This window comes from Sciurus carolinensis, chromosome 6 (genome assembly GCF_902686445.1).
Source record: "Sciurus carolinensis chromosome 6, mSciCar1.2, whole genome shotgun sequence".
Lineage (NCBI taxonomy): Eukaryota > Metazoa > Chordata > Mammalia > Rodentia > Sciuridae > Sciurus > Sciurus carolinensis.
Genome location: NC_062218.1, coordinates 107752040 through 107765621, shown reverse-complemented (window position 1 = coordinate 107765621; position 13582 = coordinate 107752040). Strand labels below are relative to the sequence as shown.

General features: G+C 40.4%; 1 protein-coding gene across 1 annotated transcript in view; it reads left to right on the top strand.

Moving 5' to 3' along the window:
- The first annotated feature begins 11858 nt into the window (after positions 1–11858).
- Pde6a (phosphodiesterase 6A) overlaps positions 11859–13582 on the top strand; it is a 77929-nt gene continuing 76205 nt past the window's right edge. Inside the window, 1 exon segment of the mRNA XM_047555906.1 lies at positions 11859–12332. Coding sequence (XP_047411862.1) covers positions 11859–12332 — 474 coding nt within the window.

Here is a 13582-nt window from a genome sequence, read left to right as displayed (position 1 = left end):
GTTAAATAATAGAGCATATGCTTAGCATGCACAAGGCCCTGGGTTTGATGCCCAGCACAAAAGAAAAAATAAATCAAAGAATTTACAGTGAAAAGAGAAATCTTCCTCAGACCCCATCCATTCTTACCCTAGGGTACCTTTCTCCAGTACACAGCCCGTTTCCTATGTTCCCTTCCACATTCATTTTATGCCATCAGTTCTCAATTACAGCTGCATGTTACACTCTCTTGCAGGGTTTTCTAAAAGATACCAGTGTTTGGGTCCCATCTCCAGATATTATGACAGGTAGCGAGTTCAAGCAGTCATATATTTTAAAAGCCCTTCTCCAGGAGTACGCCTGAAATCATCCAACCAATGTTCTATGCATGTATAAGACTACACAAGTATTTTTAAAATAAAAGTGGTGGACACTAATTTGTACTTAAAAACATAATATTGTACCTTTAAGATTGTTCTATATCAGGGTATAGACAGCTTCCTTTTAACTATATTGCTTAATAAATCACTCCACAACTTAGAAGAATAAAACAATTTTTTAAACATCAGGAATTTGGTAAGGTCTCCCTGGTAGCTTCTGGTGGGCTAACTCTAGAGAGTAGCTAGAATTAGGGTAGAATAGGGGTTCAGCTCTTTGCCTTCATGGAGTCTCAGGGTCTCTCCTGTGTCTTGCTATGGACCAGTGTTCACTTCCTCACACCACAGCAGTTTCGGGGCAGTCTGTGCTGATGTGCCAGCTAAAGACTTCAAGAACCAGTGTCCCTGCAAGTAAGGAGATCACTATACAGCTTTTTATGACCTAACCTCAAAAGTCATACAGCATCATTTCTATTGCAGTCTATTGGTTTAAAGTGATAAAATCCTTTGCAATTTCAAGGGGAAGGAAATATATTTCAAGTCTCAATGAAAGAAATGTTGAAAGTACATTGTATAAGGGACACATAGGATGGAAAATATTTTGGCCATCTTTGACCACAGCAACTCCCATTGTATCCCATTGTTTGGATGTTTTAAATAAAAATTATGGGATGCCATTGTTTTAGACTAAGATCCTGCACTGGGTCCAATGGACCAGACTAAAAATCAAAATGGAGTCACCCATACTGAAGTTCCATATCATGAAACAAAAAAATAAGTTCTTATCTGACCTAAGAAATCAGGAGAATGAGACAACCAAATTTCTCAAACAGTCCCATTGGCATGACAATGGACCTATCTCTGTTTTAACTTACATATCCTTCAATATTTTAATCCTTAACAAAAACTAACCGAAAGTAATCTGATGTTAACCAGTGAGCAAGATCCTGTTTCAAAACAAAAAAGAATATATTAAAAGGCCTGGGAATGTAGCTCAGTGGTAGAGTGCCCTTAGGTTCAATTTCCAGTACTACAAAAGTAACTTTGGAAATCAATCTGCTTTGTGGAGAAAGTTATTTTCTTGATATAAACCAAGACTGCTGCTCTTTGGGATTCAAAGAGCAAAGTTCGCTCATACAAATTAAACAAACTAAGCAAGCTAATGCAGATGATGTCACTGCTTCTTCAGCCGAACACATAAACCCCCTCTTTCAGTGGTGACTGCTGTGGAACTGAGGACACTGTGGGAAGGATACATGTCACTTATCCTGCCTGCTGCCATTGAACAAACACCATGAAGGAAAGGAGGTCTGCTTGGTTAAGCACCTTGAGGAAAGAAGGTGCTATCTGTTCAGCCTAACACAATGAACTCTCCTTAGAGCAGTCACTGATCTCTTGTAAGCATTCCCTAATAATTCTAGCATGCTATCTCTGGGCACATTTTTTGGCCCTTCAGCAACCTAAGCTGCTACCCTGGCACAGCTGAGGTGTGGACATTACTCCATCGGAATATTTATTCTATTTTATGGAGTGATGTATTGCCCAATTCTAGAAATGAAAATAAAACCAATTAAGATCTTTAAGTAGATTGTAGTAGCTTTGTCCTTTGTTGGGTATATTGTCATTTATTTAGTCATTGATAGACTTTTGTGTTGCTTAGATTCTTTCAATTTATAATTGTTACTATTATATTTTTCGAGGTGCTGAGGATCATACCCAGGGCATCACACATGCTAGGCAAGTGCTCTACCACTAAGCCCCAGCCTCAGCCCTGTTCTTCTAATATTACAAATAGTGCTTTGCATTTACACGTATTTTTCTTTTGTTCCATCTCTCACCATCATGATAACTTGTTTCTACTGTGTGGCAGGGCAGAAAGCAACCATTCTCACTATTGGTCTTGAAGGGAAATTAGGTCAAATTGTTCCAGAATGGAAGATAATGAAGGGCCAAATAACTAGGGAGAGAGAAGATTTTTGGAAGCCTCCCCAAGACTGAAAAGGGAACTGAGTGAAAAGGCCCTTCTCCCTCTCCTGGAAAGGTATGAGGGCCTCCTGCACAAGTGGCTGTTGGAAGTCTGGGGTAGGAAGTCCTAGCCACAGAAAGAACCTCTGACCCCCAACTAAGAACAGTACTGCTCCTGGCCACATCAGCTTGAATGGGGGGCATATTTGAGGTAGCAGAGTTGACTAAAGGCCAGAGAGCTTTTATGGGGTGGACTAAATTAGACCAGCAGGTCTTCACATGACCTGGGGTGAACCATCAGTCATAATAATCATTGGAATCACATGTCCTGCCAGCATCGTGGTGTGGGTTATTGGAGCGTATAAAATTTGACTTGGAGAAAGAAAAGAAATGTGACTCTTACATCTAGGGTGAAGGGAGCACAGATTACTTTTGTTATAAATATTTAGGTACAGAAAATGATCTGCTATTTGACATTTGTTGGAGATGGCGAACCCTAGCATCCAGATCTTTTCTTTCAGAAACGTGGGTTAAAAGCTGTGGGAGATGGTCACTCAAAATGAAATATGATCTTTGTATTAACCTACTCAGGATTTCTTTATATAAACTCAGATTTTTGGATGGTCCAGTCAAATCTTAACGAGTAATTGTTCTATCTTTCTGGTCAAGTTTTGATTAAGAAGAAAATAAACAAGTTTACAAAGATTTAACTACACAAATATTTATTTAAGAAACAGAAGAAAAATTTAGAAGCAGTCTAAATAATAGTTGTAAATGTGTTGAATAAATTATGGTACAGCTACCCAGTGAAAGATTATGATAAATCAATTGGTAAACTGGATATGGTGGCACACACCTGTAATCCCAGCAATTTAGGAGGCAAGACAGGAGAATCAAAAGTTCCAGGCCAGGTGCAGCAACTTAATGAGATCCTGTCTCAAAATAAAACATTAAAAGGGATGAGGATCTAGCTCAGTGGTAAATGCCCCTGGGTTCAATCCCCTACATAAAAAAAAAAAAAAAAGTAAAAAAGTCAACTGATGAAAAAGAACATTTAATGGTACAGAAAGATGTTTATGTATTGCTAAACAAACAAAAGATGTGATGCACACCACAATTTTGTTTAAAAATTATATGATTTGAAAAGAAGGATGTATAGCAAGATATTTCTCTGGGTTGTAACTATTATGTTATTTTTGTTTACCTGTATTTTCTCAATTTTCTACAACACAAAGATGTATTACTTTATAAAGAGAAAAGATAATAAAAGTTTTGAGTTTTAAAAAGAATAGGGAAATAGATATAGCTGCATTACTTTTGCTGTCTACCAAGTTATTACTGCCTCACACTTAGCTTACATTAGCATTATTAACTTGCTACATTTATTGGTAACCAGCCGTCAACAAGGTTCAATACATAGTCCTCACAACAGTTCTATAAATATCATTGTTCCCCACAACTTGCAAATGAATAGAATGAGCCCAGAAATTAATAATTTACTCCAAATCAAAGTTTGAAAATTATAGGAAAAGAATTCAAACTCAACTGTCTCTGGTTCCAAGGCCTAAGCATCCCCTTCTGTCCGTTGTGTTTCTGCTACTGTTGTCAAAACACATGTATTTAAGACCTAATTATACATGACTTTTCAGGATCACCCTGCTATGGTTTGGGTATGGTTTGAATGTGTCCCCAGAAAGTTCATGTGCTGGAAGCTTGGTCCCCAATGTGGGGGGGTTGAGGTAATGGAACTTTTAAGAGATAGGCCTAAACTTTTCTTAATTTTAGTGCTGAATTCCTCATTTTAACCTAAGTGATCTTTCTAATCCATAGTTGTGTTCTTTTTGGGTACCATGCATGGGGGTTAAACTGATGTTAAAACAGTTTGGAGAAAAAAAAAAAAAAGGAATCAGCTTAAGTCCTGTAATCATTTCAAGTGCATTATGCATCCTTTAAAAAATAAGTTCATGAGACTTAAGAGAATTGTGTTTTCATTAAGTTTTGAATATATTTTCTCACACATGTAAATTTCCTTTTTCAAGTGATTAAAGAAAGGTTATGATAAAATGCTTAGTTCATTTACATTCACTTATTGCAATTGCATGAGAATTTGATTATCCATGTTTGGATTTGTTCTTTCCTGTGAATGATTTTTTTTTTCTGTTGAAACCCTTAAAGATTAAAGAGAACCTTTGAGTTTCAATAAAAATTATTCATTCATTTAAAAAAGAGAGAGAGATGGGTCTAGTGGAAGGAAATTAGGTCACTGGGAGCACTGCCCTTGGAATGGATTAATGTGGATCTTGAGATGCTCTAAGATAGCTGATTATTATAAAAAGAGAAAACCAGGTCCCTGAATCCTTATGGCTTCCTGTCTGGTCATGTGATCTATCCTTCTCACACATGTCACTACACTGTCATTAGCCAAAATGTCCTCAGCAGCTGAGCAGATGCTGGAACCATACTCCTGGGTCTTCAGACTATGAGCTAAATAAACATCTTTATAAGTTTCCCAACATCAGGGGTTTTGTTTGCTTTTGTTTTTATTTTTTGCTTTGGGTTCTTTGTATTTGCAGTACTTGGGATTGAACCTAGAGTTGTTCTACCTTTGAACTACATGTCCATCCCTGCCCTATTTTTTAAAATTTGGGGACAGGGTCTTGATAAGCTGCCCAGGCTTCTCTTGAACTTTCAATCCTCCTATCTCAGCCTTCTGAGTAACTGAAATTACAGGTTTGTGCCACCATGATTAGTTTCATCCTCAGGAATTTTGTTATAGTAACAGAAAACAGACTAAAACACACTTAAATTTTCCAATGTTTTACTAATAGATTCCTTTAAAACGCTGAGCTTTAAAAAAGTGTATATAGGTTAAAATTCACATAAGAACAAACTTTTACAGGCCTGAACCATGGACCCCAGTTAGACTCTCAAGGTAAAATAAAGAGAATTTTGCAAACCACTCAAGCTCTACATATATAGACCCAACAGGAAACCTACCCAACTGAATAAAGTCACTAAGTCAGTTGATTGACATCAACTCAAGGTCAAGGGTAAGAATGAATGTAATATGGGAGTGAACCATGGTATGTATAAAAAGAGGGTGGAGACCAATAGGCTATTCTGGAAGTTGTAAGGACTAGCTGACCCAGGAGGGAAACAGTCTTCTTTTGCTTCACAGAGGAGGAGGAACTGGGCAAGCCGTGGAGGAGAAAGGTCTTCTATCAGGAAGTAGAGGCTAAATCAGGATTTAATGCTAGTGAAATGTCCTGAAGCAGGAGACTCAGTGCTGAGTTTCTGACAAAGGTCCAATGCACATAGATTCTCAAGTTTGCATCACTGGTTCTCATGCCTCCCTCTCCCAGTTAGTCAGCGGGTCTTCCACGTTCTGGATCTTGCTTCTATACTGTTTCATCTCTCTCTCTTGTGTTCACCTACTTGCTGACTTCTAGCCTCAGATTTATCTTTGGACGATTGTTTAAAATCCTCTTTACCATGTTCTTCTCTTACATAAGCATGGTGCTTATCACCTATAAAGTAATCCAGATCTTTTATAGTGAAAATAACTAGTAACGATTGAATACCTACATTAAATTAAACTATATAAAATGGCCTTTTGGGTAGGATAAATATAGTCATTGCAGTGTTATAGGGTTCAACTTAATATTTGCCAGGTGTATAACTTTGTATTATACATTGTATTATCTCATTTAATCTTCATAATATCCATGTAAAGTAAGTCTAATTTTGCAGATAAGCAAAGTGAGGGCCAGGAAAATTTGAATAATTTACACAGCTAGCAGATGTCAGACCCAGACTCAGTCCCTGGTTTAACTCTAAACTCCATCTCTTAAGAACTCTGGGTGCTGCATTCTTATAATAACCTATACCTCTGTCCTGATAGCTTATGCTGCTCTCTAAAACCTTCCTGAACAAATTGGCATCTTACCCCCACTTTCAATAGCTTTTTAGAGTTTCCTTCTAATTGAACGCCCCCCCACAGTTTCTTCACCATTGCTGTTGGCAGAAGTGATATCTTTGTATATCTTTGTTATTCATATAAATTATCTCCTAGGTAACCCGTAGAGAACTTTACACCCAACACTGCAATTTTGTGGCCACTAATATGCCCACCAGTCCATTCACATTCACGCAGGTCCTCAATTTCAGAGTTCTATTCTTTCCAAATTGGCACCTCACCAAGAACCTCTTCTTGACCCATTAGTTCCTCGCTTGGTCCTGTTCTTTTCTTCTATTCTGTCTTATTTACAGCTAAATTTGGACTCTTAAAAAAATCACCTGTGGGATGAATGGATAAAGAAAATCTGGTATATATACACATTGGACTATTACTCAATCATAAAGAAGAATGAAATTATGGCATTTGCCAATAAATGAATAGAACTGAAGACTATCACACTGCATGAAATAAGCCAATCCCAAAAAACCAAAGGTGGAATGTTCTCTCTGACATGTGGATACTAACACACAATGAGGGGAGGGGAATAGAAGTTCATTGGATTAGACAAAGGGGAATGAAGGGAATGGAGAAGGAATGGGACTAGGAAAGACAGTAGAATCAATTTGACGTAACTTTCCTCTGTTCATATATAAATACATGACCCGTGTAACTCCACATCATGTACAACCACAAGAATGGGGACTTATATTCCATGTATGTATAATATGTCAAAATATACTGTACTGTCATGTATATCTAAAAAGAACAAATAAAAAAATTTTTTAAATTACCTGTGGACTCAGCAATTCCACTCCTGAGTATATGTTCAAGAGAACTGCAAACATGTCCACACGAAGACTTACACACAAATGTTCACTAAAGCCCCAAAGTGGAAACAACCTAAATGTCTGTGAACTGATGAATGAATAAACAAATTGTGATATATCTGTACAAATGAAGTATTATTCAGCTATAAAAAAAGGAATGAAATACTGACACATATTACAATGTGTATGGACCTTGAAAACATTATGCTAAGTGAACAAAATCAGACACAGAAGGCCACATGTTGTATAATTATATTTATAGAAAATGTCTAGGATAGAATAGTGGTTGCCAGGGGCTGGGCAGAGGGGATTGGGAACAGACTGCTAACAGACAGGAGGTTTTTTTGTGGGTTAATGTAAATGTTCTGTAATTAACGTGATGCTGCACAACATAACAAATATGCTAAAAGAAACACTGACTTGTACACTTTAAATGGTGAATATAATGTTATTTAATTTACATCTCAATTTTTTTAAATGTTTAAAACACCTGTGGTTTGAGTCATCTAACTTTTCAAAACTTTTCAGTTTCCTCTTCTGTGAAATTTGGATTCTGGAATGGGGATCGTTCTAAATAAATCATACTAGCCACTACTCCAGGAGAGTCCTTTCCCATGGTTTGTAGGTCAAGGACGCAGAGGGCAGTTGCTCCGGATGGGTCCTCCTTCCCTCAGCCCTCCTGGAGTCGTGGGCCTGGAATGCTGGAGATGAAGTCTTCAACTCCCTTGTTCTATTGAGAAGGAAATAGAAGGCTTCAGAAGGGACAGGACTTTCTCAGGGTCAAAGAATGAGTCAGAAAACTACAATCCTGTATTACTTTTCCTAGTACTAATTCTCTTTTCTAAACTGGATTACACAAAGTAGCTCTCCTAATGTTACTAGTAGCCCCTGTTTCTAATGAAAGAATCATCAGCTTTCTAGTTTTTTCTCTGAAAAAAAAAAAAAAAAGAAGACCCATTTCATAGATATTTAAGGAGGTAACCCACTGCAAATGTCAGCATATTTGTACCCCCCTGTTTTAGTTTGTTTTATGTTGCTATAGCAAAAAACCTGGCCAGGTGCAGTAGTGCATGCCTGGAATCCCAGCAACTGGGGAGCCTGAGGCAGGAGAATCACAAGTTCAAAGCCAGCCCCAGCAACTTAGTGAGGCCCTAAGCAACTCAGCAAGACCCTGTCTCAAAATAAAAAATGAAAAGGGGTTGTGACTTAGTGATAAAGTGCCCCTGGGTTCTTCATCCCCAGTACACACACACACACACACACACACACACACACACAAATCACTGGGTAATTTATAAAGAAAAAAGGTTCATTTAACTCACATTTCTGGAGATCCAAAGGCATGGCATTAATGGCACTAGAATTGACTTGGCTCTGATGAAGAAATCACGTGTGACAGTATCACACAAGGAATCTCGTGCAGGAGTGGCAAGGGAGTGCAGAAGAGGGATTCAGGAGCAGTGCCAGGCTTGCTCATAACAACCCATTCTCCCAGAACTAGCCAGCCCCAGGAAACCTCCCTCCAGCATTAATCCATCCAGGAGGGCAGAACCCCCTTGACCTAATCACCTTCTATAAGACCTCACCTCTTAAAGGTTTCACCATCTCAAACCCACCCTGGAGGACCAGGCTTTGCAAGTTTTGCCTTCTGTATTTTGGCACACTGAAAAAAAAAAAGAGGTATAAGTGTATTTTCCTGTAAAATGGTTCTGTATATTCCTGACAGAGATCAGCATAATGGGTACACAATGGGCTGGGTTCTCTAAGAGATTTTTTAGCATCATCTAAACGTGATGGTGCATGACTGGAGACCCAGTAGACAGGAGCCTGAGGCAGAAGGATCTCTTAAACCCAGGAGTTCAAGGCTAGCCTGAGGAGCATAGCAAGATCCTATCAAAAAAAAAAAAAAAAAAAAAAGTAATAGAGACCCCACTAATCTGCAGATGACTGGTGGGACCACTACACTTGGCAACCCCACCAGGCAAGCCCAGGGCTCCTGGGGATCACACAAAGAACCTGGCTGGTGCTACCAGCATTGACTCTGGCTGCCTGTGGGGAGCTTGCAATGACCTTTTGATGCTACACCTGTCACCAACCCACGGGTGTGTCCAGTTGTGTCACCATCACCAACTGCAATGCCTTTGAAACCATGTGAAAGACTACAGTTCACTCCTGAGAGATCATGCGCCCCTTCCTGGGAGACTCCACGGTGACCAAATCCTCACCAGCAAGAGTGAGCACTCTGATGTGGCCAGACTCGGCCAGCGTCTTTTGCAACACTGAGCTGTGCAATGTGGACGGGACACCCACCCCAGGCAGTCCCCTAGTCTGGCCCTCACCCCTGCACTTACCCACCTTTGGGGCCTCCTGCTTTAGAGCCCTGCCCACCCTATAGACCCCCACACACCCATTTCCAGCCCCACCCCAGATTCCTTGAAGAAGTGCGACTGCCTCCTGAAAAACAAAGTAATAGATGAGTAAATTTTTACTCCTATACTCAGGAAACTTGATGAAGGTACAGATATGCAGAAATAATACAACCTAGAATGTAGAAATTTCCATTAAAGGAAAAGAAACTAAAGTCGGGGGTTCCAAATAGGGAAGGAGTTTACTTGGGGCATCAAAGGAGAATCCATGGAGGTAATGCATTTGGACAGGGTGGTAGGGGGCAAGTGGAGAGCACAGAAAGAAGGAAGATGCAAAACTCAAAAGGAATGAAAAAAAAAAATTAGAAAATAGTAAATCATTTTACTAAGAAATATAAAAAAGTTCATTACAACATTGTTCATAATGCTAGAAAATCAGAAACAACCCAAATATCTAACTAAGGGACAACAGTTCTCAACTGGAGTGGTTTTACTTCCAGGGAGGGCATTTAAAAATGTCTATAGGTATTTGAGTTGTCACAACTTCCGGGAATGATATTGGTCTCGAGCAGGTAGAGGCCAAGGTAAGCATTCTGTGTCCAGGACTGCCTCCCACAACAAAGATTTATGGGACACAAAGTGTCAATAGTGCCAAGATTGAGAAGCCCTTCTGTAGAGGGTGGTACTGTGGCATTATGGTCCCTCCATACAGAGGAATGCTCTGTAGTCACCAGAATGAAAGGGAGATACCTTTGAAAGATGTTCGTATTTTGTAAAGGGGCCAAAAAGCATATTAGAGTCTGGTATGCATATGTATTCTCAAACTTTTTTAAGAGAAGTAGGAAGGAGCATTTGAACAGAGTGCTCAGGTTCCTTGTGGTAGGAGAGTTTGGAGTTTTTGTTCTGATGGGGTAAATAAATTGTAGTTTATTCATTCAATGGAATACTATACAGCAATGAGAATGCATGAACTTACTGCTACGTATAACAATATAGATGAATATCACAGACATAAATTTGAATTTGAAGTCTCACAAAACTAATCTGCAGTATTTGAAGTCATAATATTTACCATGGGTCAGGTGAACACCTTTGTACACAGTGCTAAATGGGTCCAGTGCCCCAAGAATTTATTATACTCTACAACAAAGGAAGTAATCTACTTTCCAATAAAGTTCATTTACAAAGTTCAAAGTGCCAGCCACTGTTTATGAACATGCATTCCACAGTGGTTACAATGTAGAAACATTAAGGAAGGGAAAGTAAGTTTCATCCAGAGAAAAAGTGCTCTTTTCCACCTTCCTGGTGTACAGGAGGGGCACTTCAAGGAGGATTCTGGTGTTTTGAGATTCACTGGAGTTAATAGTCTGTGGACCATAATGTGCATTTCTGATAGACAACCCAAGAAGGTAGAGGGTGGAGCCAGAGAAAGGCCAAATGGAATGAAGGGAAACAGATTTTTTTAAGGTAGACCTCTATTGAAAGGACAGATTATGTCTGAGTAGAAGGATTACGGATGGTTTTTAATTACCTTTTTTGTGTTATTTTCTATAGAGAACATGTATACTTTTGTAATAAAAGAAGAGCTACGAAAAGTGTGTTGTTTCTCTAAGGGCCGTTAGAATGATAGAATTAGAATCATTGAAATCTAAAACTGAGAAAAACTTTTGTGCAGAGATTGTGAAATCAGGCCCCACGGGTGCCAGACCTGTAATGAATACAAAGGAAGCAGTCTGAGTGGCAACTGGGCAGAGCGAAGGCAAATACTGAAGAGGCTTTGGGCAAGGGGGAACTGAAGGGCGGGGGCCAGGAGGAGCAGAGGAGGCTGGTGGGTGTCATCTCCCCTTCCAGTCATTTCTGCCCTGGAGGAATGTGGAAAGGGTTGTTAAAGCTGATGATTCTCCCTGAGAAGCCAAACAAATCTCCTAAACAGCGTTAGGCTTTTATGTCAAAAGTTGAAGGAAACCACCATAAAGGACAGAAGAACACGTGCACAGATAACAGGCTAGGTTGTTCCTGTGAGGCCTATTGTGACCTCTGCTTGAGTGGTGTTGAAGTCCACCTCCTCCTCTGTGCAGAAATCTCTTCTCCGTTCTCAGCAGACCAAGGTGAAAAGGGAACTCTCACCTCCCACCCTGGGCCCAGCAGCATCTGGAACACACTGATCCCCATAATCCTAGTTCTTGGGAAATATTAATGACTTAATCTCCCAAGCTCGCTCCCACTCCTATGTGGCTTTCTTTCTCAGTGAGATTTACATGCAAGACCCAGAGAAGTCCAGATTGGAGCAGGGTACATTCTAACTCAGCTTGCCACAGACTGCAAAACTGCCCTCAGAAGGCCTCAGTCTCAGCGCCTCCACAGAAGTAGCAAAAAGGATTCCCAGCCATGGGTGAGGTGACAGCAGAGGAGGTGGAGAAGTTCCTGGACTCGAATATTGGCTTTGCCAAACAGTACTACGACCTCCATTACCGGGCCAAGGTCATCTCAGACCTCCTCGGGCCAAGGGAGGCAGCCGTGGACTTTAGCAACTACCACCAGCTGAGCAGCGTGGAAGAGAGTGAAATCATCTTTGATCTCCTGAGGGACCTTCAGGAGAATTTACAGGCTGAGAAGTGTACCTTTAATGTCATGAAGAGGCTGTGCTTCCTCCTGCAGGCAGACCGTATGAGCCTGTTCATGTACAGGGCGCGCAATGGCATCGGAGAGCTAGCCACCCGACTCTTCAGTGTCCACAAGGATGCTGTCTTTGAGGAATGCCTTGTGATGCCCGATTCCGAGATCGTCTTTCCGTTGGACATGGGCGTCGTGGGCCATGTCGCACAGTCTAAGAAGATCGTCAATGTCCCCAACACAGAAGAGGTACTCTGTTCCCCACAAGAGAGGGCAATGAGATATTATTACTCAGTAGGGCTCTGTGTACAAATGGGTTGGGGAGCTGCTGGTCACTAAGACTGGGCCAGTGACAACATGGTGCCTCTCATTATTTACTTATAATATTTGTTTTTGAAAAAAGTTCAAACTCAACAGAAAAGTTTAAAATAGTACAAACAACTGTGTATCTTTCATCCAAATTCACTAGTCATTTGTATCTTGTCAAATTTGTTTTGTCTCCATTTTCTGACCCGCTCGGGAGGAAGTTGCAGACATATGCTCCTTTGTCCCTAAGTACTTTGCTCAGAATTTCTAGAACAAAGAAAGGTTTTACATAGCCACAGTATAATGACTGAATTTAGGAAATACAATGTTGCTGAGTATCACCATCTAACCAATAGCTCACCTTCAGTTTGTGCCAACAGCCCGTCATGCCTGTGCAGCCCTGTCTCCTTAATCTACTTGAATTGGAGACAATTCCTCAGTCTGTCTTTGTTTTCCCTGGGGCTGATGTGCTTAGAAGTCACAGACCAAATATTTTTTCAGAAATGTCCTTCATTTGACCTTGTCTGATGTTTCTCCATGATTAGATTCAGGCAGGACTATCATTGAGGCAATAGTTTTTCTTCCTGCTCAACATCAAAAGGCATGATGGATGGCTGACCCTCCTGTTACTGTAAATGTTAACATTGATCTCTTGGTTAAGTGCTGGGCTCCTTCTTCTAAGGGTCTAGCAGTCCACTGGATTCTACTAACAGTTATGACAAAATTCTCTTTGGTCACCATGGGCAAATCATGTCCCCTTTCAGGACTTTAGCTTTCAAAATCTGTAATGCTGTCTCCATATATTCCTTTGTGCTGGCCAACTCCAAAGCATCCCTCAGATTGCTGCTTAAAAGTCACTTACTCAGTCTGGGTGTGGTGATGCACACCTGTAAACCCAGTGAGTTAGGAGCCTGGGAGGCTAAGTCAGGAGGATCACAAGTCCAAGACCAGCCTCAGCAATTTAGCTAGGCCCTAATCAGCTTAGTGAGAACTTGTCTCAAAATTAAAATAAAAAAATAAAAAGGGCTGGGAATGTCGCTCAGTGATTAAGCACCTCTGGGTTCAATCCCTGGTACCTCCACCCCCCACAAAAGAAGTCACTTAGTCTGGAAGGCTCTCCCTGATTGCCCTATTATAGCAATCCCCTCCTGAAATGGCTCATCACAATCAGCCCCGCAGTCAGCGACCACGTC